The sequence below is a fragment of the Rousettus aegyptiacus genome, unplaced genomic scaffold (assembly GCF_014176215.1).
Source record: "Rousettus aegyptiacus isolate mRouAeg1 unplaced genomic scaffold, mRouAeg1.p scaffold_m13_p_4, whole genome shotgun sequence".
In the NCBI taxonomy this organism is placed as follows: domain Eukaryota; kingdom Metazoa; phylum Chordata; class Mammalia; order Chiroptera; family Pteropodidae; genus Rousettus; species Rousettus aegyptiacus.
In genome coordinates, this window is record NW_023416307.1 from 157,220,675 (window position 1) to 157,246,556 (window position 25,882).

Here is a 25,882-nt window from a genome sequence, read left to right on the forward strand (position 1 = left end):
CTCTCCTTACAGCTGCTCCTCCTAAGCGCCGACAGCTTGTCCACTTCCCCCATCCCTGAGTGGTTACTGCTCCCTTCCCTCTGCCCTTATTCCTTCCTGAGTCTCCAAAGCCACCGCAGATAGGAGTTTCTGCTCCCAAACAGCTGGCCTTTAATACATACTGCATTCCTGTCGTAGGCGGCAAAAAGACCCGCTCCACCCCGTCACATGTTGATAGTTAACTCCTGGCTGCTGTGCCGGACCTCACAGAGAACTTGAGCATCGCCGCTCCGCCCGCCCGCGCAGGCGCCCTTGACTCACTTCCGGGCTGAGGACCACTGCTGAACTCTGGGGCTCCAGGTTTCGGTGTTAAACTTGCTAGGTCTTTTTGTTTGTTTGTTTTGCTTTTTTTGCATGTTGTTAAATTTCTGGTAATTTGACAAGCAATCAGGTTTGCCCTGGGGGGGGGACTAAAGGTGCATAGTTTATTTTTCAAACTGTTGACAGGTTTTATTTATATTGCCAGGATATACAGCACCCCAAGCAGTAGCAACGTGGATTTTAAAATAGTTTTTGGGTGGCAGTGTTAACACATGAGCGAAAAACTCTCTATGTTTGCTTTGATATTAGGCTATGAAAACTGAATATAATAGATGAAAATTCTCTAGATTAGGACTTTTTATAAAGTATAATGGCAGAGGGAACTCTACTAATGAAATGCCTGTCATTCCAATTCAACCCATTTGTAACAACTAATTAATCCTTACCGCCTGCTAATACCAAGTTACTCTGCAGCAATCTCCCTGAACAATACAACTCTGGAGGATTAAAATGGCCTTAAGCCCACAACTTCCGTTAGGAGCCAGAAAACCCTCACTCCTGCTAATCTCTATTCCTGAAGAAATTCCTTCCCAGCAGCTGCTCATGACTATCCCTTTCATCAGGGCCGCTCTGCTGATGGTTTCACTAAATCCTTCCCCAAAGAGCTGCTGCAGGGAGATTCACCTGCTCGTCTGTGAAGTGTGGTGCTGCTGCGCGTCCCCAACAGCAGCGTGCGCGACCGCGGCGCGGGGCGCCATCTCCGCTCGCTGTCCTGAGGATGCAGTAACGATGCAGACGTGGACCCCGCCCCCCTGGGCAGCTCCGGAGGGCCAGCGAGGACAGCGTCGGCTGACTCGTCCAGTCGCTAGAGTCTGGATGTATTTCCCATGAACACCCAGGATCCACCAAACTCCCACGAACACCCGCATCTTTACATAAAAAGACTAATTACTAATCTGGATGTGTAGGCTGCAGCAGTTCTAAAGTCGGAAGCTCGAGGGTGGGGAAATGAGCATACAGATCACATTTTCAGGTCCCGATACTATTCCACTGGTTGGTCTCTAAACATTTCAACTCTTTTTTTTTTTTTTAACTTTTCTTTCCAACTTACTTTTTCATTAAAAAAAGTGATTTTGTTGATTTAAAAGTTTCTTTCCCTCTTTTTGGGCAGAACCGGGTATTTAGGGATCTAGAAAGAGAGACTTATTTTTCACTGTATGCCCTTTTTCGTGTGCATGTACAGCTTGTAAAAAAGAAAAGATTATAAAAAGTTTCCTTCTAAATCCTTAAATAGGCTTCTATTACTGAACTTAAAAAGGGGGATTCCTCAAACCAACCAAATGCTACAAATCAGTAAGTAAAGTATGTAACAAAAATCCTTTAGTCTTAAGAGAAAATCCCCAATGGAAAGATGTTAGCACACATAACCAATTTTTAACCTACAAACAATAAAATGAATTTTATGCTCTTTAAAACAAGAAAGCCTTGTCTTCACCAAGATCTATTAAAGCCAGAATTAGAATAATGAAAGAAAAATTAGAATGTAGTAAAGCCCATCCTAAAAAAGTAAAACCCAGATTAAATAGCATAATATCAAAGCAAACACAGTGAGTGATCAATAACGGTGTGAGTACAATCTAAAGAGTCGCGGCGGCTGTGGAATGACCCCGCGGTCTCACTCATTTTCTCAGGAAATGGATGTTAAAATACAACAAGGACGAGGCAGGTGTTAGTCTGCTGGTTCTGACCGAGACGCTGGAGACAGGTACACGAGGCTTTAACCGGTCTTGCCATGTGCATAGCTGTATGTCCTCCTCGCATGCTCCTCACCTTTGCAATGCCTCACTTTCCCCAAACGTGAGATGGACATAACACCAGTCTCCATTTCACAGAGGCAGTTTAAAAATTAAAGGAATTAAAACACATAGCGCACTCTGAACAATGGCTGGTTCAGGTATTGGTGCAGGAACAGGAAAAGCTCTTGGTATTGGCTACCACTGTCTTCGCCACACGGAGTCCGTGAAATGAGATGCTTACAAGAAGGTCACGGGGTTCTGGTTAAGACCGTCAGGGCAGCACACGCCACGGCTCCCTCCCGATGCAGCCAGGAGCCTTGGGGAATGCCTGCGCCGCCGCTACCTGCAGCAGGTGCAGCGGGAGGGAAATCAGAACGCAAATCACAAGCCGTTTGGCGACGCTTCCTAGTTGTTTTTTTTCTTTCCTCCTGATTTCCCAGCCAGGATGCAAAGGCAACCCAACTGCCAGAAATGAACACCAGGCATAAACAGAAAACGCTCTCAGAAAAGCCTTCGTTTTTGGTCTGAGGTGTGTGACTGTGTTTGAGTGTGCGTGTGTGTGCGCGCGCGGTGGCGGGTAACAGGAAAGAGAGTGGGAGAGATTCCTCTAAGTTTTTCCTTTTTCTCCTGCCACAGCCCCCAGACAAAACCAAACCTAGATGTTGTGAGCACCTACGGCCAGGAAGGCACCTAGAGAGAAGGGACTCCTCTCTAAGCACAGAAACCCTGGTCTAAAAAATGCTCGGGGTGGGGGGGGGCATAGGGGGAGGGAGAGAGACGTAGGAGGAGTAGGGGAAAAGGAGGGAGGGGGAGGGGAGAGGGTGTGTGTGTGTGTGTGTGTGTTGGGGGAGGTGACAGAAGGAGGAATCCCTCTTTTCCTGTTTGTTTGTTTTTTGGTTTCCATTTCCTCCCCCACCAGCTGAAGGAAGGTATCCCAAAGCAGAGACTGAAGCCCCGGTGGGGTGGGGGTGGGGCTGTGAGCCAGACAGGTTCAGGAGAATTCATGGAGGAAGGATCCAGAGAAATAAACACCATTCCGTTGTGTATGACCTCTTGGGGTCATCCTCCAAATATGACATGTGGATCTGACCCCAAACAATACAGCAAAGGCTTTGAGAACTATGGGGCTGACCACTAGCCAGGTTCCTTGTCGACCCCCTGGTGGTGGATAAGCAGGAATGATCCAAACAGTACTATTGGGACTTTGAAAACTGGACTGACATTAGAACTAAAGCCCAAAGAAGAAAGCAAACTGGATCACGTGGCCTGCACCTAACTGGGTCGACTGCCTGCGAAAACAAAACAAGAGAACAAATCAACATTCTCCACAGGATTTAAACAAAACTCAGAATCCAAAACATTCAAAGTGTCCCAAAAAACCATGAAGAATCAGAAACAAACAAAAAAACAAAAACAAACAAAAAAACTCAACAATTAGCAAGGGAAAAAGACAAAGAGGTGCCAACATTAAGATGGCCCAAATGCTGGCATTATCAAAGACTAGCTATCATAACCATGCCCCAAGAAGGGTGAACGTTCTTGAAATGAATGGAATTGAAAGTTTCAGCAGGTAAATACAAGCTATAAAATAGAACAAAATGGAAACCTTAGAACTTAAAAAAAAACCAAAAAACAAAAAACAAAAGCAAACATTGGATGGGCTCAATATAAGAATGGAGACGACAGAGGAAAGTCTTGGAAGTTGAAGATATTCAAAATTATCCCATGTCGAACAACAGAGAAACAGATTGGGGGAAAAAATTGACAGAGCCTCAAGAATCTGTTTAAGACAATATAAAATGGTCTAACGTTCACATCATTGAAATCCCAGAGTTAGGAGAAAAAGAATGACTGAAAATGTCCAAAATGCGGTCAAAGTCAAACTTAAGAGATTCAAGAAGTGCAACAAGCCCAAAGCAGGCTAAGTTCAAAGAAATCCACACCCAGATACATCGTAATCAACCGCTGAAACCAAAGCCAAGGAAAAGAGTCTCAAAAGCAGCCAAAGAGAAATGACATGTAACATGAGAATAATGATTTGACGGATATGAATTTCTCATCAGAAACAATAAAGGCCTTTTTCTAAAGTGCTGGTGGGAGGTGGAGAAAAACTGCCAGCTTAGACTCTATATCCAGCAAAAATATTCTTTAGGAATGAAAATGACAGACATTTTCCGATGAAAAAAAGAAACTAAAATAATTTGTAGCCAAAAGATATACTCTAAAAGAAATGCTAAAGGAAGTTCTTCCAGTATGAAAGAAACTAAGAGAGGTTTGGAAACCTAGAATGTCAGGAATTAAGGGAAAGCAAACGAAATGGTAAATATCTGAGCAAGTGTAACAAACTATTCTTCTCCTCTTGAATACTTTAAAAGGTTGATGGTTGAAAGAAAAAAATCACAACACTGTCTGGTATGGTTTTCAATATATGTAGATACAAGGTTTCTACATTCCACATGAAATGATATTAATTCTAATAATAAACTAAGTAAATATATCGTAATCCATAGAGCAACCACTAAATAAGCCATACAAAGAGAATAGTTAAAAACTCAGATTAAATTAAAATAAACACTGAAAAACAGTCCAATGAGAGAGAGAGAGAGAGATACCAGGAAAGAGGAAACACAAAATAAATAATAAAATGATGAAACTAAATCCAAATATATCAATAATTACAGTAAAGGTAAATGGTCTAAACACATCAGTTAAAAAACATAGTTTGTCAGATGCGTTTTTTTCCCTCAAAAAAGGCCCAGCTGTATGCTGAAACCCACTGTGAGTGTGATGCCGGTAGGTTAAAATGAAAGGACGGAAGCACCATGCAATTGCCAAAAGAAAGCAGAAACAGCTATATTAATATCGAACGAACGGACTTGAGAGCAAGGAACATTACGAAGCATAACGAGGGATACTGCGTGGGGACGGAAGAACCAACGCACCAGGAGCATGAGCTGCCCTAAAGGGGTGTGCACCTGACAACGAAGCTTCAGAATAAAGTTAAAACTGACGGGACTGAAAGGAGAAACAAACCCACAATTATCGAGATGTCTGAATCCTCTCCATGTTAACTGACAGAACGAATTGCAAGAAAAGCTGCAAGGGTTTTGAATTTAACATCATCAACACCCAACTGGATCCAACTGGTAACACTAGAACACTCCACTCAAAAAGAGCACAAGACATTCTTGTTAAGTGAACGTGGAATCTTCACTGACGATAAACTGTCCTGGCCATACAACAAAGCTTAACGATCTTAAAAGATGTTCTCTGACCATAATGGATTTAAACTAGAAAAAATTAATATAAACTTACCTGGGAATAACAAAATATTTGACTATATATGATCTAGGGGGGGTCAAAGAAGAGTAACTAGGAAAATTACATAAAGAACTCATACAACACAATAGCAAAAAAAAAAAAAAAAAATCCAATTAGAAAAAGGACCAAGGATATGAATAGACATTCTTCCAAAGAAGGCATACAGATGGCCAATGGGTACACAAAAAAATGTTCAACATCACTAGCTATTAGGAAAATGAAAATCAAAACTACAATGAAATGTCGCCTCACACCTGTTAAAACGGCTATCACCTAAAAGACAAGAAGTTGGCGGGGATGTGGAGAAAAGAGGACCTCGCGCGCTGTCAGTGGGGGGTCAGTGGTGCGGCCTCCGTGAGACACAGCACGCAGGGTCCTCGAAAAACTAAAACTAGAACTACCGTATGATCCGGCAATTCCACTTCCGGGTATTTATCCCCACCCCCAAAAGCACTAATTGAAAAGATACACGCGCCTGCAAATTCACTGCAGTGCTATGTTCAAAAGCTAAGACATGGAAGCCACCTAAGTGTCGATGGACAGAGAGGGGTGAAGACGTGAGAGGCGCATGCGTGTGCGAAGTCACACCCACGCCCACACTGGAGCACTACTCAGCCATAAAGAAGGAAACCTTGTCATGTAGGACAGGGATGGACCCTGCTGGCATTCTGCTAAGTGAAATATCAGACAAGGAAGACAAATGCCATGTGATGTCACTTATACGTGGGCTCTGTTTACCAAAACACTGAACTCAGAGAGAGCAGACTGGTGATTACAGAGGTGAGGGCTGGTGTGGGGTCTGAGGAGATGGGTGAAGGGCCTCGAAAGGTAAAACTGCAGTTATAACTATTAAGTGATGGGAAGTGCTGTACACCATGGTGACCACCGTTAATACTACTATATTGCACACTCGAAAGTTACCGAGTGGATCTTAAAAGTTCTCATCACAAGGGAAAAAAATTTGTAACTATATATGGTGACAGATGGTAACTAGACTTACCGTGGTAATCATTTTGCAATACATACAAATATCAAAGCAGTACCCCTGAAACTAAGATAATGTAATATGTCAATTAAACCTCAATTAAAAAGACTGGGGGGGGGGCAGGAGAAATGGAATTAGTAATTTTAAATCTTCTTAAAAGGAAATCTCCAGGCCCAGATGGTCTCACTGATGAATTCTGCCAAACATTTAAATAGAAATAACACCCATTCTACATAATTTCTTCCCCAAAATAGAAGAGACAGGAACATTTCTCAACTCATTTTATGAGCCCAGCATTTCCCTGACACCAAAAAACAGTTTACGATATTCAAAAGTTTGATACACTATCCTAAATCGAGTATAATGATGTAAGACGGTACAGGAAATAAGAGGAATGGATCACTGGCTAGAAAATTCAAGCCAATCGATAGCAAAGTTCTACGAACTGAAGGATTTTTTTTTTGTGATGTGGGAACGACAGGCCCTGACTAAGGGACATCTGTCATTTGCTGAATGGTCTAGGTTGTCAGTTGTGTTCAACCAAATGCTAGCGGGTGGCCGGCCGGGGAGGCGGGGCACAGCAAACTCCCACTAGGAGGTCACTGGAGGCAACCCATCCAACCCATCCTTACCTGGGGTCCCAGGAACCACTTGTTCTGGTCTAAAATTTCCAGAATATAACTAAGCACAGCTGCTTCCCTCGGGTGTCTTTTCCCTTCTGGTTGTACCCTGCTTCAGGTTTAAGCAGTCTGGAAATCTGCTCCGCATTCATCGAACACACAATAAAAGACAAAACTAATCTGTGTTGGAATTTGGCCACGAGGCTAGGTTCTCGATGAATCAGCGGCAGCAGAGCATTATTTTAAAAACTGCCATGAGTGGTCCCCAAAGTGAAGAGCACAAGCTAGTACAAGGAAGTCGTCACGACTATTGCTACTTCTGAAAAAATAAGACCAGGAAGGCCAATGGGAGCCTCGCAAGCCCTGCACCGCAGACTGCCCTAACTTCTCTGAGACGGAACACTCTGTAGGAACTGCACCGACTCGTTCAAAATTCCCAGGTCCAGTATCATCCAGTAACTACTTCTGCTTCCCGTTCAGCTCCATTTCTTCAAAGGAAGTTAGGGGTTTTTCTGGACCATGAAGAAATCGAACAGGTGATGACTGCTTTACGCAACTTTCTGAGTCTGCCTCACCCCACTTCCAGGGAAGTGAGCCGTGCTGCTCACTGAAACCACAATGCTTACGAGTGGCTACTTAGATCTGCAATTGAAATGTCAAGAGACATTACTGAGGAGTTGACCCAGAAACTCTCCTAGTTTCAATTTTAACTCATGACTCCTGCTACTCTGAGCTCTCAAATGTTAGAAGAGAAAAATCCTCTAAAAGTAACCAAGGATTACAGCGTACCAGGCCAGATGCCAGCACAGGCATGACTTCTTATCAGTTCTCTTTTCTATCTGGAAGATAAATGAAGCCACTAAAACCCCCGCCCACCGGCATGCCAGAAAGCAGGCCACCCTCCCTCTCGCAGCCTGTAGAGACTAGCCCAGGAATTCCTGAAGGCAGGAGTGGAGGCAACGAGATGTTTACAAACAGAACTTTGCCTTCAGACTCCAGAGGAAGCCAACCGCGGCACTATCATTAGGGTACAGGAAGCCCTGGGTGTTAATTTCTTAGTCCCTTATCACCTGCTTGTAACAGTTTTCTGCCTCACAGATTTGCGACCTTGCCTCCTCCACTAACATGAGTGGATAGCTTTGTGTCCCCTCCTCCCACGTTTAGTAACACTGTTACCTTTAAAATATTAAAGTTACTAATTCCCTAAAAACATTCAAAGCTAGACTGTATCAAACCCTTTAGCCAGTTACATGCCAGCAGAGGGTCTCTGCTTCCACTCCCCAGGTCCTCTGGCCGTCCAGTGGTGCGGCTGCAGGAAACGCCCCAGCCTCAATACCTTCCCTCTGACCGGCTATTTCTCACCCTCTGACTCTCTCTGGGTGTCCCCGAAGGAAGACGGAACACTCCATTAGCCCAGCAACTCGGCTCTCAAACGAGGGACAGTCACGAAATACTGAGTCATTATACGCTGCTCGGGCTCCAAACTGCAGGGCCTTCTCGATGCTACCACCATCGTTTATTCAGTGGCTGTCTACAACCCCACTTATTACCATCCGGGCGGGGGGCGTGGAGAAGTAAGAGTCCAGGAAGAGGCTGGAGTGACAAAAATGTTTTCCAGTTATATGCGATTACTCTCTCAAGCAAACGTCAGTGTCATTAGGACACATGCTGTTGACTTACACTAGTAATAACACTAATAATCAGGACGATAAGAACAGCAGGACACCATTCACTTTACTGGTCTTATTTTACAGAAAAGGAAGCTTGAGGTCAAGGTCACACACACAGCTAACTAGTGGCCAAACTGGGATTTGAACTCAAATATAATGCTTCAGGCATTTCTGAGGGTTATCTGGTGACAGGTAAGCAAGGGTCAATATTTGTACAGAAGCTTGAGGCCAATGTCAACAGCAAAGACAAGATACCAGCTCAGTGGCCACCAAGGCAAGTCTGATCCCAGCATGTGCGACTCAGAGCAACTAAAATCCCCCCTTCCAGCCACAACTGGTTAAACACAAGCAGATTTACCTCCAGGGAGACACGCCACACAGCAGCGAACTCTCCTGGGGGCTGCTGCAGACGTCTGAGACCTCGACAGCGGACCGCGGCAGAGGGCTGTCTGTTACTTTAGTTTGGTTCTCACAGTGACAGAAAACCGTCAGCGAGAACCAAAAACTGGTCCCCAGTGCCCAGAACACGACCCTCTTGGAACTCTTCGTGCCCGCCTGAGGGGTGGGGGTGGGGGTTCCACTTCATCTACCGTCTGTCCCAAGCACGTGCTCCCGCCCTAACTCCCAGCGTCGCCTGGATCGCAGAGGTGACCACCAACCAGGGAGCATTCGCCACGGCGGGGACTGTGCTCGTCATCTCGGCCGCATCGCGAGCCCGCGGGGCGGCTGTTCTCACCCCCACAGCACCGGTGAGGAACGCGAGGCTTCGCGGGCTCGCAGAGCTCAAGATCCAGAACCCAAGTTTCGGCCTGTCCGACCCAACACGTATTAAGTCAATGATCACGGAGCACCAGTGGATCGGGTCCGGAGCTGCGTTGAGAGGGCGTAAATAATAATCAGAAGTTTGCAGTCTAGAAGTAGAGACAGGTACAAGTGGTAAGCAACGTACAAAGCAAACAGCAAGGGGCAGTTACTTCGCCTAGAAGAGCTGGGGCAAGGCTCCGCGCAGCCGGGACGCGGACGGTGGCGCTCCAGGCGGTGCCGTCGCAGGGTGGAGGAGCACCTGGCTGTGAGCAAGGCATGGCAGGCGACGGAAACGTCCCGGGGGCCTGGGTGTCTCGTCGCCTCACCCCTCACTCTCACAAGCACTTCGCAGGCCTGCTTCCTCCAGCCTTCGCCGCATCCCATCTGCTCCCTTCGCCGGGAAAGTGAAGCTCCCCTCCAGAGCCTGCCGAAAAAAACCAAACCCCAAAACCCCCAATTTTTGTGTTCCTAGGAAGGACGGAATAGGGAAGTAGGAAAACTACCACTAACGCAGAGTTAAAGCACTGGGCAACGGGGGCAAAGAAAGCTAAAAACACACGTGGAATATCACAGCAGGTCATGTCCAGTTTTCAAAGTGGCCTCGGGCACAGGACTCGGAAGGGCTGTCCTTATCAGAAGGCAAAGCAAGATCCTAAAGGATCTGTCTGTAAACATGGACTCAGCATAACCCACCTTTTTGTCCAACGGAAGAGAACATTCAGTGTGAGAGATGGAGTTGAATTCCAGACCTATCTGAAAACTGTGTCACTTTACTTTACTTTATATGAGCCAACGAATATCTACTTAACGAGGAGGCTGAAAGACTCATACCGTGCAGTGCGTGTGAAAGCACTTCACAAAACAGCCAACTGTTTGATTAGCTAAACAAGTGAAAAGATCTTCACTGAATGCCCCATGTGCTGGGGAGAGAGGAGAATGATTAAGAACTAGCAGGTCATCTAGAGATGACCTCTGTGTCCGCGGCCTATAAGAACAACACGGCCACTGCCTTTCCTGTTTCATGGTAATGTCCACTCGCTCAAAGTCAGCTGGTGACTCTGAGCACTGTGAATCCACAAAAGACCACGCTGAGTCTCCAAGCAGACACCTAACTGGGACCTGCGGACTGAGGATCACGCTTTGTCTTTTCAACCACTGGTAAAACGATCAGTAATGTAGTGACCTGACAAGAAAAATGATATTCTGAATCTGACACTATCTACATGTTTACCCAGCACCTCAGAAAAATCCCAGAGATCAGATAACCTTTATGTTTAAAGCACACAAACAGAACATGGCTCCACAGTGTAGCAGTGAGCACGTCTGCTTTACACACAGAAGGTCCTGGGTTCGTGCCCTAGTGGAGCCACGGTCCATGATCTACAGCCACGCCACCCTGAACAGGCCCGATGTCTGATCTCTGAAGCTAAGCAGGGCCGGGACTGGTTAGTACTTGGATGGGAGACCACCTACTAGGAAGACCAGGTGCTGTAGGTGTAAAAAATAATAAATAATTTAAAAAAGAGAGAGGGAGACAAAGCCCCCCCCCCCCCGAACTTACATTCATAAAGAGGCAAAGACAATAAACAAGTACTTTATGACGGTGGTAAGTGTGGTAAAAATGATGATGAATCATGACTTGGGAAGACAACTACTATAGCTAGGATGGAAACTTTAAGGGTTAAAACTGGCCATACTGTTTGGCTCGCTTCCGGAATGCTAAAGAAAATTTCAGAAACAAACATTTCGATCACTCAACAGTGAAAAATGATAATGTAACCAAAAAATATATATAAGGGTTAATTAAAGCCTGTAACATTCATTTGATTTAATATTTTTAGAGAAGGGTAGATGTTGGTTCTCCGGATTGAGGAAGGGATCAAGAGTTCCATCTTATACTGACGGGACTTGAGCTGCCTATTAGCCATCAAAGTGGACAAATCAAGCAGACTACATGGGACTGCTGTATGTACAGTGTGTGTACGACACGTGTATGCACAGCCTGCCTCTCACACCGTTGTGAAGAAAGGATGCACTGGGCATTATGCTAAGTAATCTAAGTCAGATAGAAAAAGACAAATGTTTTATGATCTCACTTATGTCTGTGGAAGAAAAACAGAAAACTGGAGTTGGTGTTGTCAAGAGAGCCATCTGAAATGGAGCAGGGAGGCCTCCAGGAAGCTGAGCTAACAGAGCCCCTACATGTGAAATTAACTTTTTACACTTTTGAAATGGCTACATCCTGATACAGCTCTTAGAGCTGGGTCTGCATCACTGAACTCTGTTAAAAAGAAGCTCGTCACCAAGCAATAGCCACGAGCACTGACAGATGAGGTCTGCCCGCCGGCACCAATCAGAGCGGCTTGTGCTATCCTTCTGGAAGCTTCACTTTTGTCTTTATAAACTCGGTCTCCTTCTTTCCCCCTCAGAACACAGCTGGAGTTTCTACCCAATCTGTGTCTCCTGGATTTGTAATTCTTTACAAGATCCCCAAATAAAGTTTTTGTTTGCCGTGTAGTTCTTGGTCAAAACTGACTGACATGTGGAATCTAAAAAAACAAAAACAAAGAAACAAAAAAACCTGAACCCATAGACAAAGAAAATATATTGGTGGTTGTCAGAAGTGAGGGGTGGGCGAAATGGGTGAAGGGGTCAAAAAGTACGAACTTCCAGTTATAGAATAAATAAGTCCTGGGATGCACTGCACGGCATGGTGATTATAGTTAATAATACTATATTGCATATTTAAAAGTTGCTAACAGAGTAGATCTTAAAATTTCTCGAGAAGCATTTGAGATCTTGCTTCCAACATGTCATCAGTTTGGCTCACATAAGCTCTTAAAGATTAAAAAAAAACAATTTAAAAATTCTCATCATGAGAAAAGAAATCTGTGTGGTGATGGATGTTAACCAGACTTACTGTGATCCTTCAACAATGTACACAAATATCAAACCATTACGTTATTTACCTGAAACTAATATAACGTTATATTTCGATTATATTTGTACACATAAAGGGATGGGGAAAAACCTGGAAGGACATACAGCTTAATGTTAATAGCAATTAAATCAATGGTATTAAAGATTATTTTTTTCTGTTTGTATATCTGGACATTTTACTAAACAGCACAATGGATTCTGTGTATTCTTTTTAAGAAACAAATGATTTTTTTAAATTCGGTCATTGAATGAGGAAATAATAAGAGCAAAATAAGGAAACCAAAATTTAGTGGAGTGAAACAGCTAGATTTGAGGGAAAAAAAGAGGTTTACTCCATTTCCTAGTTTTTATCTGATGCTGAAGTAAATAATGATGTCTACAGATGTCCATTAAAACATTCTCCAGACAAAATGAGCTTTCCAGAGAAAAAATAAAAAGTAGTTCTAGTGATCAGTGTTCAAACCAGACCTTAAGCCGCCTTGAGAGCGGGAACTCTGCTGAAAGCGCCTTCAGGGCCAGCGCGCATGCGCCCACTTCTCATCTGTGAGAGAACGGGCTGACAGTCACACAGCACACTGCCCATCGGGGCTTGCAAATTCGCAGCTGTCAACAGTCATTAAAACCACCAGAATCTTAAACTGGGGTTTAAAATATTACAACCAACACATGCGAATGAATGGCAATATCATGCTCTTATCCAAACTTGTGCAGAAATACCTAGATCCTAGAGGGCAGACACCGTCTCCAAGGGCCGCTCTTTTCCTCCTGCTGGGGTCAGGCTACTTCTCCATCTCTCACCAGAAAGCTGCAAACCATCTGTTTCCTCCTGGCGAGAGGCTGGGATTTTGTGACCGGCACTTTGTATCGGAGCCCTCATACTTTTATTTATCTCTGATCGATGCCTAAGAGTTCTAATTGCAGGTACAAGAAAGCACTCACTATCAGCAAGGTTCTCACAACCTTCACCAACATCAAAGTGAAAAACAGCGAGGTTAAATGACTTGTCCATAGTCCATCAGTCAGTAATAAAACAATCAAAAGGACAACTCATATTTCCTACTCCATTCCAGACTGTTTCCACAACAAATACTGTAATTATGTACCAAGGAGAAGTATATCAGATCTAATTTCCTCTTCTAAAAGGAAGAACTATTGGTAGGTCCATCAACAATTATCAGTCTATACTGGAAGCTAAAGCATTTTTCCCACCGGACCCATCTGCTTTCAATTAAATTCAACATGATAATTATAAAGTTCAAAATTTCCCCAAGAATTGAAACAAAAGAGAAAAGGCTTATTTCGTAAACAAAAAAGCTACTACTATTTAAAATACAACCAAGAAAAATCGAAACGGTAATTGAACATAAAAGCTAATAATTACATCTTACTCCTAATACGTAACAGTCATCATTTATTGAGTGCTTTCTATAGGCCAGGCACTGTGCTAACCACCTTGCATAGATCATTATCTAATTCTTACGAGTATCCTACCAGGCAGTTCTATGATCGTCTACATTTTACATAAGAGGAAGAAATGAAAAATAGACGCTAACGCAAGTGATAAACAGCCGAGTCCATATTCAAGTCAGAATCTGCCAGACTCCAGAATTCTCATTCTTGACATTATGCTACACTTGGCATTCTGAAACATTATGGATTCATATGACATTGTTTCTTAATTTTATATTTTGAATATAATATTTGTCCATTTGAAACTGAGCCCCGAGTGCATGGCAGGCACTGTTTCAGGCATCTGGAATACATCGTGAACAAAACAGACAGAAATCCCTGCCCTCGAGGAGGTCATATTATGGTAATCTTTTACGAAGCACTTCCTATGCGCCTTGTTTTGAACACTGTACAAGGTGTTTTATACGTATCAACTCATAACAACTCTTTGAGATAGAAAGTACTATTATTTCCATTTTACAAATAAATAGACATTGAGGAGTTAAATAACGTGACAAAAATAACACAGGTGGAGTCATGATTCGAACCTACTTCGGCTTTCAGTTCTTCTATGCCATTCCAACTCATGTAGCCGCTTGATTTCAACATATTCCAAATAAACTCAGCCGCACCACATTCATAAGCCAACAAATTTCGACTCAAGATATATTCTTATCATAAGTCTAGTACATTGGTAGATGCTAAAGTAACTGTTATCAAGTGACGCCAGCTCTGGAACCCATCCTCAGGAAACACAGATCACACTGATGCACGACAGCCAAACCCTGGATCCCACTCAACATCCGATGATGAGGAAATGATCATACTACAACACACTCCTAAAATTTGTACAGAACCACAAAAGATCCAAATAGTCAAAGCATTCTGAGAAAGAACAATGCGGGAAGCACCACGCTTCCTGATTTCAAGCTATACTATGAAGCCATAGTCACCGACAGCACGGTACTGGCATAGAACAGAAACAGGCCCAAGCATGTATGATCAACTACTATTTGACAAGGGGGCCAATAACACTCAGTGGAGAAGACAGTGTCTTAAAAGAATGGCGCTGGGATAATTGGAAATTCACGTGTAAAAGAATGAAATTGGACCCACATCATAAGCCTCTAGCAAAAATTAATTTAAAGTGGATTGAAGATTTAAATGTAAGACTTGAAACAATGAATCTAGAAATAAAGCTCCTTGACATGGGTCTCGGTAATAATTTATTGGATTTGATACCGAAAGCACAAGCCACAACATAAAAAATGTGCAAGTGGGACTACATCAAACAAAAAAGCTTCTGCAAAAGGAACCATCAAAAAAGTGAAAAGACAACCTATGGAATGGTTAAAAAAAATATTTGCAAATCACATATCTGGTAAGGGGTTAATATCCAAAATATAAAAATAACTGATACAACTCAATAGCAACTCAATAGTAAAAAACGAAAATAACAACACAAGGAGAAACAGGCCAAAGACCTGAATAGACACTTCTCCAGAGAAGACACATGAAAGACCAACATGTACATGAAAAGCTGCTCAGCATCACTAGTCATTAGGGAAACGCAGTATCGATCGCCTCACGCCTGCTGGAACCGCCATCTTCAAAAGGGCAAGAGACAGCAAATGCTGGCTTGGATGAGGAGAAAAGGGACCCCTCCTGCACTGTTGGTGGGCCTGTAAATTGTCACTATGGAAAACAGTATGGAGAATCCTCAAAATATTCAAAATAAAGCTACCATATGATCCAGCAATTCCACTTCTAGGAATAGACTCAAAGGAGATGAAAACTAAGTCAAAAAGATATCTGCACCCCCATGTTCATAGTAGCATTATTTACAAAAGCCAAGACATGGAAACAACCTAAGTTCCACTGGTGGGAGAACGCGTAAAGAAACTGTAACATATACAGAAGATGGAGCGTTATTCAGCCATAAATAATGAGGAAAGCCTACCATTTGTGACGACATGGATGCACCTTGAAGGCGTTATGCTAAGTGAAATAAATTAGACAGAGAAAGACAAATACTGTATGGTCTCATTTATATGTGGAATGTAAAAAACAAAAACCAAAAAAAAACCAAACTCATAGAAAAAGAGCTCGGGCTAGTGGGGAAGAGGGAACTAGAGGAAGGTGGTCAAAAAGTACAAACTTTCAGTTACAAAATAAAATAAGTCCTAGGAAAGTTGTTGAGAGTACACCCTGCGTCCTCACGGTAAGGAGAACCGATCCCCCTTCTTTCCTTTTTCTTTCTATATTTTCTTCATGGGGAGGTGGGTGTTAGCTGAACCCATTGTGGTGATCACTGCGCGATGTACGTAAGTCAAACCACCAAGCTGCACACTGGGCTTTTGAGATTCTAGGTGTCCGGGAACAGCAGCGGGAAGAGGGGCTGGGCTGGAGGGTAAGGACCTCTGAAGAGAGGCTGCTGGGCAGGATGCCTCACGCCCCACGACTCGCTCAGTACTGGGAGAATTCCTCACTGGGAGGCTGGCTGGCATCTACAGTCTAGTCTGAGATTTGTTAAACTTTAAACTCGAGCCACAGCAACTTTTCTTTAAAAACTGTTTTGCTATTCTTACTTCTAAATAATTAAATAAGTACTCTGCTAAAACACAGAACTATTTTTACTTTTTAAAGATATTGAGCATAGTTCCATAACCTAACCATGCCTGTTAGCCAGTTATTTAAATGTCCCAACATAATATAATATTCCACTTCTTCTGCTTTCCATAAATTATCATTCTTCCCCTAATTCATGTCCTCAAATACACACACACATATATTCATTCTTCAAATTTTTGTAAACCTGATTTAAGGTGCTTGGCTTTAAACTGCTATCCAGATTTCTAAGAGGAGTTTATATATAAAAATATTTTAAAGAATTAAGGTGTTTCAATTCACAGCTCTATGGCTCTCACCTCGACGGGATCTGCAGAGGCAGACAGGAAAGGCAGAGAGTGCACTGGCCCTGGGTTCTAACTTTATCTGTTACTAATGAGCTTTGTGGCCTTAGGAATTTCATTGAACCTTTCTCCTAGCTACATCTATAAAATGAGGGTAAAAAAATAATTCTAGGTTCGGATTTCTACAATCTTCTGAAATATCTCCTTTTCCTAATTCTCATCCTTGAATTAACCTTTGTGGGTGGTATCAACACTTCACAAAAATGTAGACAATTTTTTTATACTACTACTCATTTAAAAAATACACAATGTCTATAAAGTGTATCTTCTGACATTTTGGTAGATCCTATGAAACATTTCTTAGCGACTATCTTCTAACCCATATAAAAGTCTCGGTTAAAAATTAAAGATTGCTCCACATACATTACACAGACAGGGCACATGATTTATTGTGCAATAACTGCCAGAACACTTAGCAATGGGCGCTATTTCATTCCCTAACGCGAACGAGAACATTAAAGACTAGAAGCGTTTCTTTTGTTAATATCCAAAACAAAGAGAACACTATATATATCAAGTGCCTCTACTACTATGTTAGATAAAATAAAGTATAATTTCAGTTTTAAAAGGATAAGAATATGAATTTTAGGACTGAAACTCTTTATAAGTAAACTGCCAAATTTACGAATGGACCAAACACTACATATACATATGTTGGCTTCACAAACCATTTGAATACGTTAAATAACATCTATTATTATCTTTTCAACTTTTTAGGCAGAATATACAGCCACATTTTAATCTAATGTTTACAAGAGTTGATTTTTACTGAAAGAAAATTGGCTTCACCTGAAACTTTTCATACCAGGGGTGTTACTGTCGAATGTGAACAGTGACACATGGTGCTCGACACACCTGGATCTGAATCTATAAAACACACATTTTATATATAAAATATAAAGAACAGTACCACTGATCTTTTAAAAAGATAATGGTAAATTTACTATTTTGGACACATTGCTTCTATCTAAAAGTCTGAAAAATCATCTTTAATTACTAACCTTTTCCCCGTCCTCAATACATTCTATGAGAATCACAGATTAGGCTAGAGTTTGAGGTTTAAAAAGAAAAAGTATGAAATTTACTGACGTCTTTTTTTTTCAGGATCTTAGCCAATACATAGTCAATTACAGTCCAGATTTTTTTCTTAAAAGAATTACCCACATCATAATTCAAAAAAAAAAAAGTCTCATGTTAAAAGATTAGTGGAACCACTGGTTCACTTTGAGTTCAACAGCTTTCCAGAAGTTTTGTTATTAAAATCTTTAATGAAAAAACAAAACGAAGGGGTGTGTGTGTGTATGTGTGTGTGACGTGGTGTGCTACCTGCCAAAATCCACAAATCCACTACTGCAGCCCACTGGATATATACAGAGATTTAAAGAAGGAATGACCCCAGCTAATTCCCTTCTTAATATTTTTCAAAACAATTTTTCTGCATTAAAGGAAGGTACACGCCACAAATAATAACAGTTTACCATCTACCTAGCCCCTTCTATGGGCAGGCATGATGCTAGTCACTTCATAGCTGTCATTTCACTAACTCCTTAGAGCAAGTCTGCGAGAAACATATTGTTATCTCCACTTAAGAGATGAAAAAGCGAAGACCTAAAAAGGATACAGGCTGATAAGGAGCCAGAGGCAGACGGGAACCCAGGGCGCTCATTGTTATCAAGCTACAGGGTTCTGAGTTCCTCGATGACTTGCCAAAGTTTTGTTTGTTTCCCAAGCATAACCACTTGTCTGCAACGAATACAACTGATTGCAGTAACACACCCACCTACACTATAAATTGATCCAGTCTTGTCAAAAGAATAGGATTTACAAGGAGACTCCAGTTCTTACCTCAAGGGAATATCAGAAAATTTACAGTTCACTGAGCTCATCTACACTCAGGTTGGTGTTTTTCGTATCGTATAAAAGTTCTAACATGGATACTTGGCTCAAAGTTTTTCCTTATTAACTTTAGTGGTATTACATACATATTCCGCCCTACTATACCTGTTGAATGGTAAATAAAAGCCAAATAAAACTGAATTACAAAAAGAACCAAAGAGGAAACTTTTCTTTATACTCATATGCAACATTCTTCAAAGGAAACTGTATTTCTGTTCCTCTCTTTTCCTCCAAGTCTTATTCGTTCCTGCTGCTTCATTATTGCAAGGACTAAGAGTCACAAGTCGCCTGTTTCCTCTAACAAGGGAGCTGTGTTTGAATCATTCCTGTGACCAAACCAGTTGGGCAGCAGTCTCCCATTAAATGGGAGTCCAAGCGTCATCTCAAAGGTGGATGAAGTGCAGCCACCTCTCTTTGGAATAGTTCTAAAGAGGATCCTGACAAGTACAAGCCCCTACGGGCTAAGCCTGAGTCACGGCAACTCCTGGGCTCTAAACAAACACCCATGAGACTCTTTTGCATGTATGGTGCCCACAAATAAGCCAAATTTAATAATCGCCCTTGAACTCAATCACTCCGGCATAGAGACCACGCTGTTTGTGAGTCCCCGGGCCTGCAATAAGCTGTTCCTGCCCAGGGAAATACCCTCACGCAAGACGAAGCCCTGTTTTCCAAGGCAGTTAACTTTCTGCCGCCTACAGACCCGTCTGGTCTCCCGCGTAGGGCCACGAGCCCCGGAGGAGCAGAGACGCCCTAACCGCCTGGCTTCATCAACGCCGGGCAGCGCGCTGGGCCGGCGGGGCCGCCCTCCCCGGCGTCCGCCCGCCAGAGCAGCAGCCCCCGCCGCGGCCTCGGTCCCCGGGGGAATCGAGTGAGACCCCGCAGCCGAATTACCGGGGGCAAGCTGCGCCCAGAATCGGGGAGCGAGCCCGCACCGGGGCTCCTCGTCCCGGGTGGCGCCTTGGGCGAGCCCCTCGATTCTCCAGCTTTCTCGCAGGACCGACGGGCTCGCCAAGTCCCACCCTCCGGGAAAGTGAATTAACCCTTCCGTTGCCCCCCGCGAAGCGAACCCCGAGGAAACCCCAACCTCCCCCCGGGCGCCCCCCACCCCCATCCCCACCCCCACCCCCCACTCCCGAGCGCTTTAAAAACGTGGCAAGTCCCAGGGCGCCGTTCCCGCCGCCCGCCGCGCGGGGCCCTGGGAGCACGGCGACGCCGAGCGCAGCCTTCGGCCGCCGACAGGGCGCCGCACCCCGGCCGCCGACGCGCGGGAGGCCGCGGCCCGGCCCGGCCCCGGCCCCGGCCCCGGCCCCGGCCCCGGCCCCGGCCCCGCCCCGCCCCCGCCGCGCCCGGCGCGCCCCGGCCGGCGCGGCGGGCGGACACTCACCGCGATGACATTGACGAAGGTGGTCTTGCCCGAGTACTGCAGCCCCACCAGCGTCAGCTCCATCTCCTCCTTCCAGAAGAGCGAGCGGAACCAGTCCAGCAGGCGGGAGATGAGCGCCAGCATGATGGCGGCGGGGACGGCGGGCGGGCGGGCGGCGGCTTCCCCTCGAGCGGGCCTCGGCCCGGACCCCCCAACGGCTCCTCCGGGCCCCGGCGCGACACGGGCGGACGCGGGCGGACGGCGGCGGCCGGAGCCAGGAAGCCCAGCGGGTCATATGACTCGCCCTCCCCCCCGCTCGTCCCCGCGCCGCCGCCGCTCCCACGGCAAGAGCGGCGAGGCGCGCCCGGCCAGGCGCGTCCGCCGCCTGCAGCGCCACCTGCTGGGGCCTCCGGGCGGCACCGCGCGCCGGCCGCCCGCGCCCCGCCGCCTTCTCTACCGCGCCCTCCTGCGCTCGGAGGTGTTGGTTAATCCATCACTCATTCTTTCTGCAGTTGTTTATGGACAGCGAATGTTCATGACCTGGGGTTCAGCACAAAAATCCCTATCTTACATTTTTGCTAGTAGCCAAAGATGGGAAGCCACAAGTGTGTCTATCAGTAGGGAGCTGATTAAATGAACTATACTCTAGTTACTGTGCTATGCCATACCATAGTTACTATGCTATACTATAGTTACTATGCTCTGTTCTGCTCTGCTCTGCTAGGCAAGAATAGGAACGAGACTTCTCTAGATAGCTTTCTATATTATTTTGACTTCCAACTATGTAAATGAGTCACCTGTTCAAAAGTTTAATTTAAAAAATAAATAAAAACATCTGCAAAGTTTTCAAATAAAAACAGTTCCTTGAACAAGCCCGATCTCGTCGGATCACCTAAGCTAAGCAGGGTCGGGCTTGGTTAGCGCTTGGATGGAAGACCACCTAGGAAGACTAGGTGATGTAAGCATAAAAAATAAAAAAAAATCCCTGCCCTCATGGAGCTTACATTCTAGTGAGGAGACACCTAATATAGTTTAAAAATATGTGATAGTACCAAGCTTTACGAAGAGAGCTGAGCAGCAGGGGACAGGGCTGGCCTCTGTTCTAGCTCTACGTGGAGAGTTGGCTCTAGGAAGCCTTTATGAGTTGAATTGTGTTCCCCTCAAAAGCAATGGCGTCCTAACCCCAGAACCTCAGAATGTGACCTTGCAGGTGTAATCAGATATGATGGTCATGCCGGAGGAGGGTGGGCCTTTAATCCCAAATGACGGGTGTTCTTATAAGAGACACAGACGCAGGAGGAGAGAAGGCCAGGCGGCAACGGAGGCGGAGAGGAGGTGTTGCAGCTGCCAGCAATCGGAAACCTGGGTTCCAGAGGTGGGAACATCTGCGGGGAACCGGATTATAAAGCTGAATCTGCTTACGGACAAGGACCATTTCTACCTAAATCAATAAAGTCGTTTTGAGTAAATAAGTCGATCAGTATGGGGACCCGGAAATCTCATCTCTTAGGCATTTGTTTTGTCTAATGGGATGATAGTTTTGGACAAAGAGTGAAATGGGTGTGACACATTCCATAAGTTCCAACCGGCCTGATTACCAATCTCAGAGCATCTGAAAATGACCGCACCTGGGCCTTAGCCACAGGACACTTCTGCATTTTGGTCAAGTCAGTCCTGGAGCCAGAATTTTTCATTAACCATGGATGTCACTCCAGGTCATACAGATAATCAGCCCAAATGTGCAAGGGCCAGAATGTCAGCTCTGTCTTTTAAAGGAAGAGTGTTGGCCTTGAGGAAAAGTGAAGCATGAACCAGTTAGAGAGTCATCTTTAGAAGGAACATGCCTCTTCATTCTAAAACTGAGGTAGTCAACCCCATTTTAAGGGGAAAAAATAAGATGTTAAGAAAAATATAAGAAACTAAAAATGTTTTTTGAAAGGTAGAAAATAAATACTCGAGCAGTGTGGCGTAGTGCCAGGAGCACTTTGCTAGGAAGGAAAAGCCTTATTGTGAATGAAAAGCTCCTATCCTGGCTTTAAAAGTGAAATAGCTGTGTGACCTTGGGCAAGTCGCTTCCCTTCCTCTGGGCTTCACTTTCCCTGTCTATAAAGTAAAGGGTCTGGATAAAATAAAATTTAAGAACCTCTCATCTCTGAAACCTTATGATTTCATTGCAGCCAGACTGCAATGTTCAGAAATGGATTCCAGCATGGGAAAATAAATTATTTTTTTAATAGCTTTGATGTTTTTAGAGGCCTTCGAGTTTCACAGGAAATCGAGCAGCCAGTACAGAGTTCCCAACCCCTGCCCCTGCCCAAGTCGCTTTCCTAATTACATTTGTTCCATTTGTTACAATTTATGAACCAACATTGCTATGCTATTAGTAACCGAAGCCTATGGTTTACCTCAGGGTTCTCTCTTCGTATTGTAGATTCTACGGGTTTTGACAAATGCACGATGTCACATAATCCACCCTTGCTGCAGCAAACAAAATAGGGCACACAGCACGCCCTCGAAATCCTCTCTGCTCTGACTATGCATCACAAAGATACCATTTTCAACTTCGATTGTCCATGATTTTTGTTTTTTACTCTATGCCTATAGCACCTGGTCTCCCTAGGTGGTCTCCCATCCAAGTACTAAGCAGGCCCGACCCTGCCTAGCTTCTGAGATCAGACATCGGGCTAGTTCAGGGTGGCATGGCTGTAGACCATGGACCATGGCTCCACTGGGACACGAACCCAAGACCTTCTGCATGTAAAGCAGACGTGCTCACCGCTACACTATAGAACTACATCTTGATTGCCCATGATTTTAAACATTTAGAAGAAACAAAGAAACATTGAATGGCGCACACACACACATGCACGCACACAACTGAGAAAAAAGGAACCTCAGCAGACTCAGAAACATCCACGTGGCCACTTGACAGAGGAGAAAAGGGTCCACAGGATTTTCGTTTGTTGGTGCACCCTGCTCAGCCAGGCCCGAAGGTGTTCTTCCGAATTTTTCAATTACGTGAGATGACCAATCTCACTCTCCTTCAGCCAGTTGGATCTGAGTTTCTGTCAAATGCTCTGTAAGAACCAAAACAACACCAACAACAATAGGAAGTGTATCTATGAAGGCAATGAGGAAAGGTAGGGAGATGAAAGAAAACGCGACAAAGTGATAGATACAGAAAGGAACGCAGAGGTACGGGATAGAAGAATCGTTTTTTTTTTGTTTGTTTTTTTTTTTTTTGAAGCGTGTCTCTGCTTCACCCAGGTTTTCACTGCTTTCTGGGGGGATTTGATGACTAGGCGGTGCATGGTTTGATGGGGAAAGCAGGGATTTTAGAGCCTAGACGTGCGGGTTTGCATCCCACTTCTCTCATTTCTGACTTCTGGCAAGTTACTTTACCCCTCTGAGCCTGCAACGGTGATCATAATACCTACCTCTCAGGGCTGTCATGAGAGTCAAATGTGACAACGTAACCAAGTCTCAGCCCAGCGCTCTGCTGTAGACAGTGCTCGCTAAACGGCATCGTTCTTCCTTCTGACATCCCGGATTCCAGCGCCTCCTGTGGAAATTCCCTAGGCTGTGTTCCCGCGACAGCCATGCTACCCAGAAAATGACAGGCATACTCCCCCTCTTCTGACGGCTTGCAGTCTGCGACCACGTGCCCTGGGAGTCCTCTCTGGGCTGTCCTTGCTGGCATTTTAGGAGCCCGTCAACAGTCCTGTGGTTGCAATGTCAAGGCCAGGTTTCTCAAGCTCAGCACTAGTGTTGGCCTTTGGGACTGAATGGCTGTGTTGTGGACAGCAGCCCCGGGCATCTTCAGCAGCATCTGCAGCCTGCGTCCACTAGGTGTCAGTAGCACACCCCTGCCCTCAGTTGTGACAACCACAAATGTCTCCACATACTGCCAGATGTCCCTGGGGGGCAAAATTGCCCCCAGTTGAAAACAATTGGATTAGAAATAAATATTTATTTATTTCCCACAGTCTTGTCTTTTAAATCCCCTCTGGGGCAAAGGGTACCATTAGGTGGGAGCAGAGGAGCGGCCCTTCAGGCGAGGAGGGTTGGTAAACACCGCCATTGTTCTTTTTCCTGCTGAGGCCTCTTCACTCCGCCAGGAGAAGCCCTAAGACAGCCCGACCCCAGTCCCCTCTGGCGGGCGATCCTCATCTGGTCACCTGGAAACGCCGTAAGTTGTCTCCATAAACCATGGGGACAAGACTGCCTCCCTGTGGTCATGTCTTTTTGTCCCTCAGTCAGCCCCGGCGCCACATTTTAGATCACTTAGGCAGGAGTGTACTGTGTCCCCCAGCCTCTCTAAGGGGATGCCTTTAAAGTCCCTTTACCCAGCTTTAAAGTGACTCATGGGCGGCTCTCTGCAAACGCTATCCTTTTTTTTTTTTTTTTTTTTAATTTCTCTCTGGGTCCCTATCCTCAGCGGGGTGAAAGGTTCAGCATCCCTTTTGCAAGCCCTGCGTGGGGATCACGTTGACGTGTGACATCTGTTAATTTGGCGCTTCAGCCCAGAGCAGAATAAAGCGATTTCATTGCAATCATTAGTTTTGTCCTAATATTATTAGTCCGACTGAGGCCCTCCGAAGGCAGAGATTGTCTCGCTCCACTTGGCATCCTGGCGTCTGGCTCCGTTCTGACACCTGATAGGGGCGGAGGGCACCGCTTCCCAGTGAACGTAGCAACAACGCCCAGGAGCCCGTCTTCAAACATTGGGGCTCTTCTCCTTCGACAACTGTCCAGATGGGTTTTATTAAACCCCTTTGACGATGGAATGAAGGGACAGGAGTAGAAACGTGCGACGTAAGTCATTTTCTGCCTGGCATCCAAAGGGATGCCTGTCGTTGACGTGCGACATCCCGGTGCGCGGGCGAGGGTCGCGGTGACATCCCGGTCCCCGAGCCCGCGCCGCCGCCTCGGCGCTCCCCCTGGCGGCCGCGGGGCGCACAGCGCAGGCGGATCCCGGCAGCCCGCGGCCGGAAGGGCGCTCTGCGAGCCGCGGGCCCGCGGGGCTGCGCGAGGGGCTTTCGGCCGCTGCCAGGCCAAGTTCAAGGGCGGCCTGGGAGCTTCCGGGATAGATGCGTCAGTCCAGAATACCCATGGCGTTGACCTGGCCTAGGCGGGCGGTCTGATCTGTGGATGTGCGGGGCTGGGAGGGAGGGCGGCAGAAGACAGGTTCAGGGTGTCCGGAACAGCCAGCTCCGCGCACTGCGCTGGAGCCAAAAATATGCTTCAGAGGAGACACCCGAGTAGACCTTTCAGAGTGAAAAAGAGAGAGAGTTCGTTATTATTTTACTGCTTGCTTGTAGGAGAAGATAAACGCATTTGGGGAAATAAATGTATGTATGAGAGAATTTTTAATAAAATAATTTATGTGATATATATAACAAAAGTAGCATCTGGTTGATATAAATACTTCGACTCACCCACATGAATATAAAGTGGAAAATACGAACGCCCCTCCGCCCCCCCACCTCCCCCCACTCCCGTCTCACCCCAGCTGCACTTCCTAGAGGCAATCATTGTTGACACTTTGGTGAGTTTTCTTTAGTAATAATAATAGCAAAAAAATGAATCAGGACTCATTTTTGTGTCTGACGCTGTGCTAAATGCTTTTTATAGACTGTTTCATTTAATTCTTGCAAATTTTCTGTGATGGATATTTTTACTACTCCTGCTTTACAGATGTAAAGACCAAGGCTTAGGGAGGGTAAGTAACTCGCTTGTTTGCAAGGTTTTCTGCACAGTCTT

The 25,882-nt window shown here is 45.1% G+C and overlaps 1 protein-coding gene across 2 annotated transcripts in view; it reads right to left on the minus strand.

Moving 5' to 3' along the window:
* Positions 1-20,404, minus strand: part of ARL8B (ADP ribosylation factor like GTPase 8B) — a 38,918-nt gene extending 18,514 nt beyond the window's left edge. The window contains exon 1 of one of the 2 annotated variants that reach the window (XM_016133148.2): positions 20,141-20,396. In XM_016133148.2, the coding sequence (XP_015988634.1) occupies positions 20,141-20,263 (123 nt within the window). In that variant the 5' untranslated portion in view covers positions 20,264-20,396. Of the gene's footprint in view, positions 1-20,140 lie in introns of both variants that reach the window. The other variant, XM_016133147.2, reaches the window with a different exon arrangement.
* Positions 20,405-25,882: the final 5,478 nt, after the last annotated feature.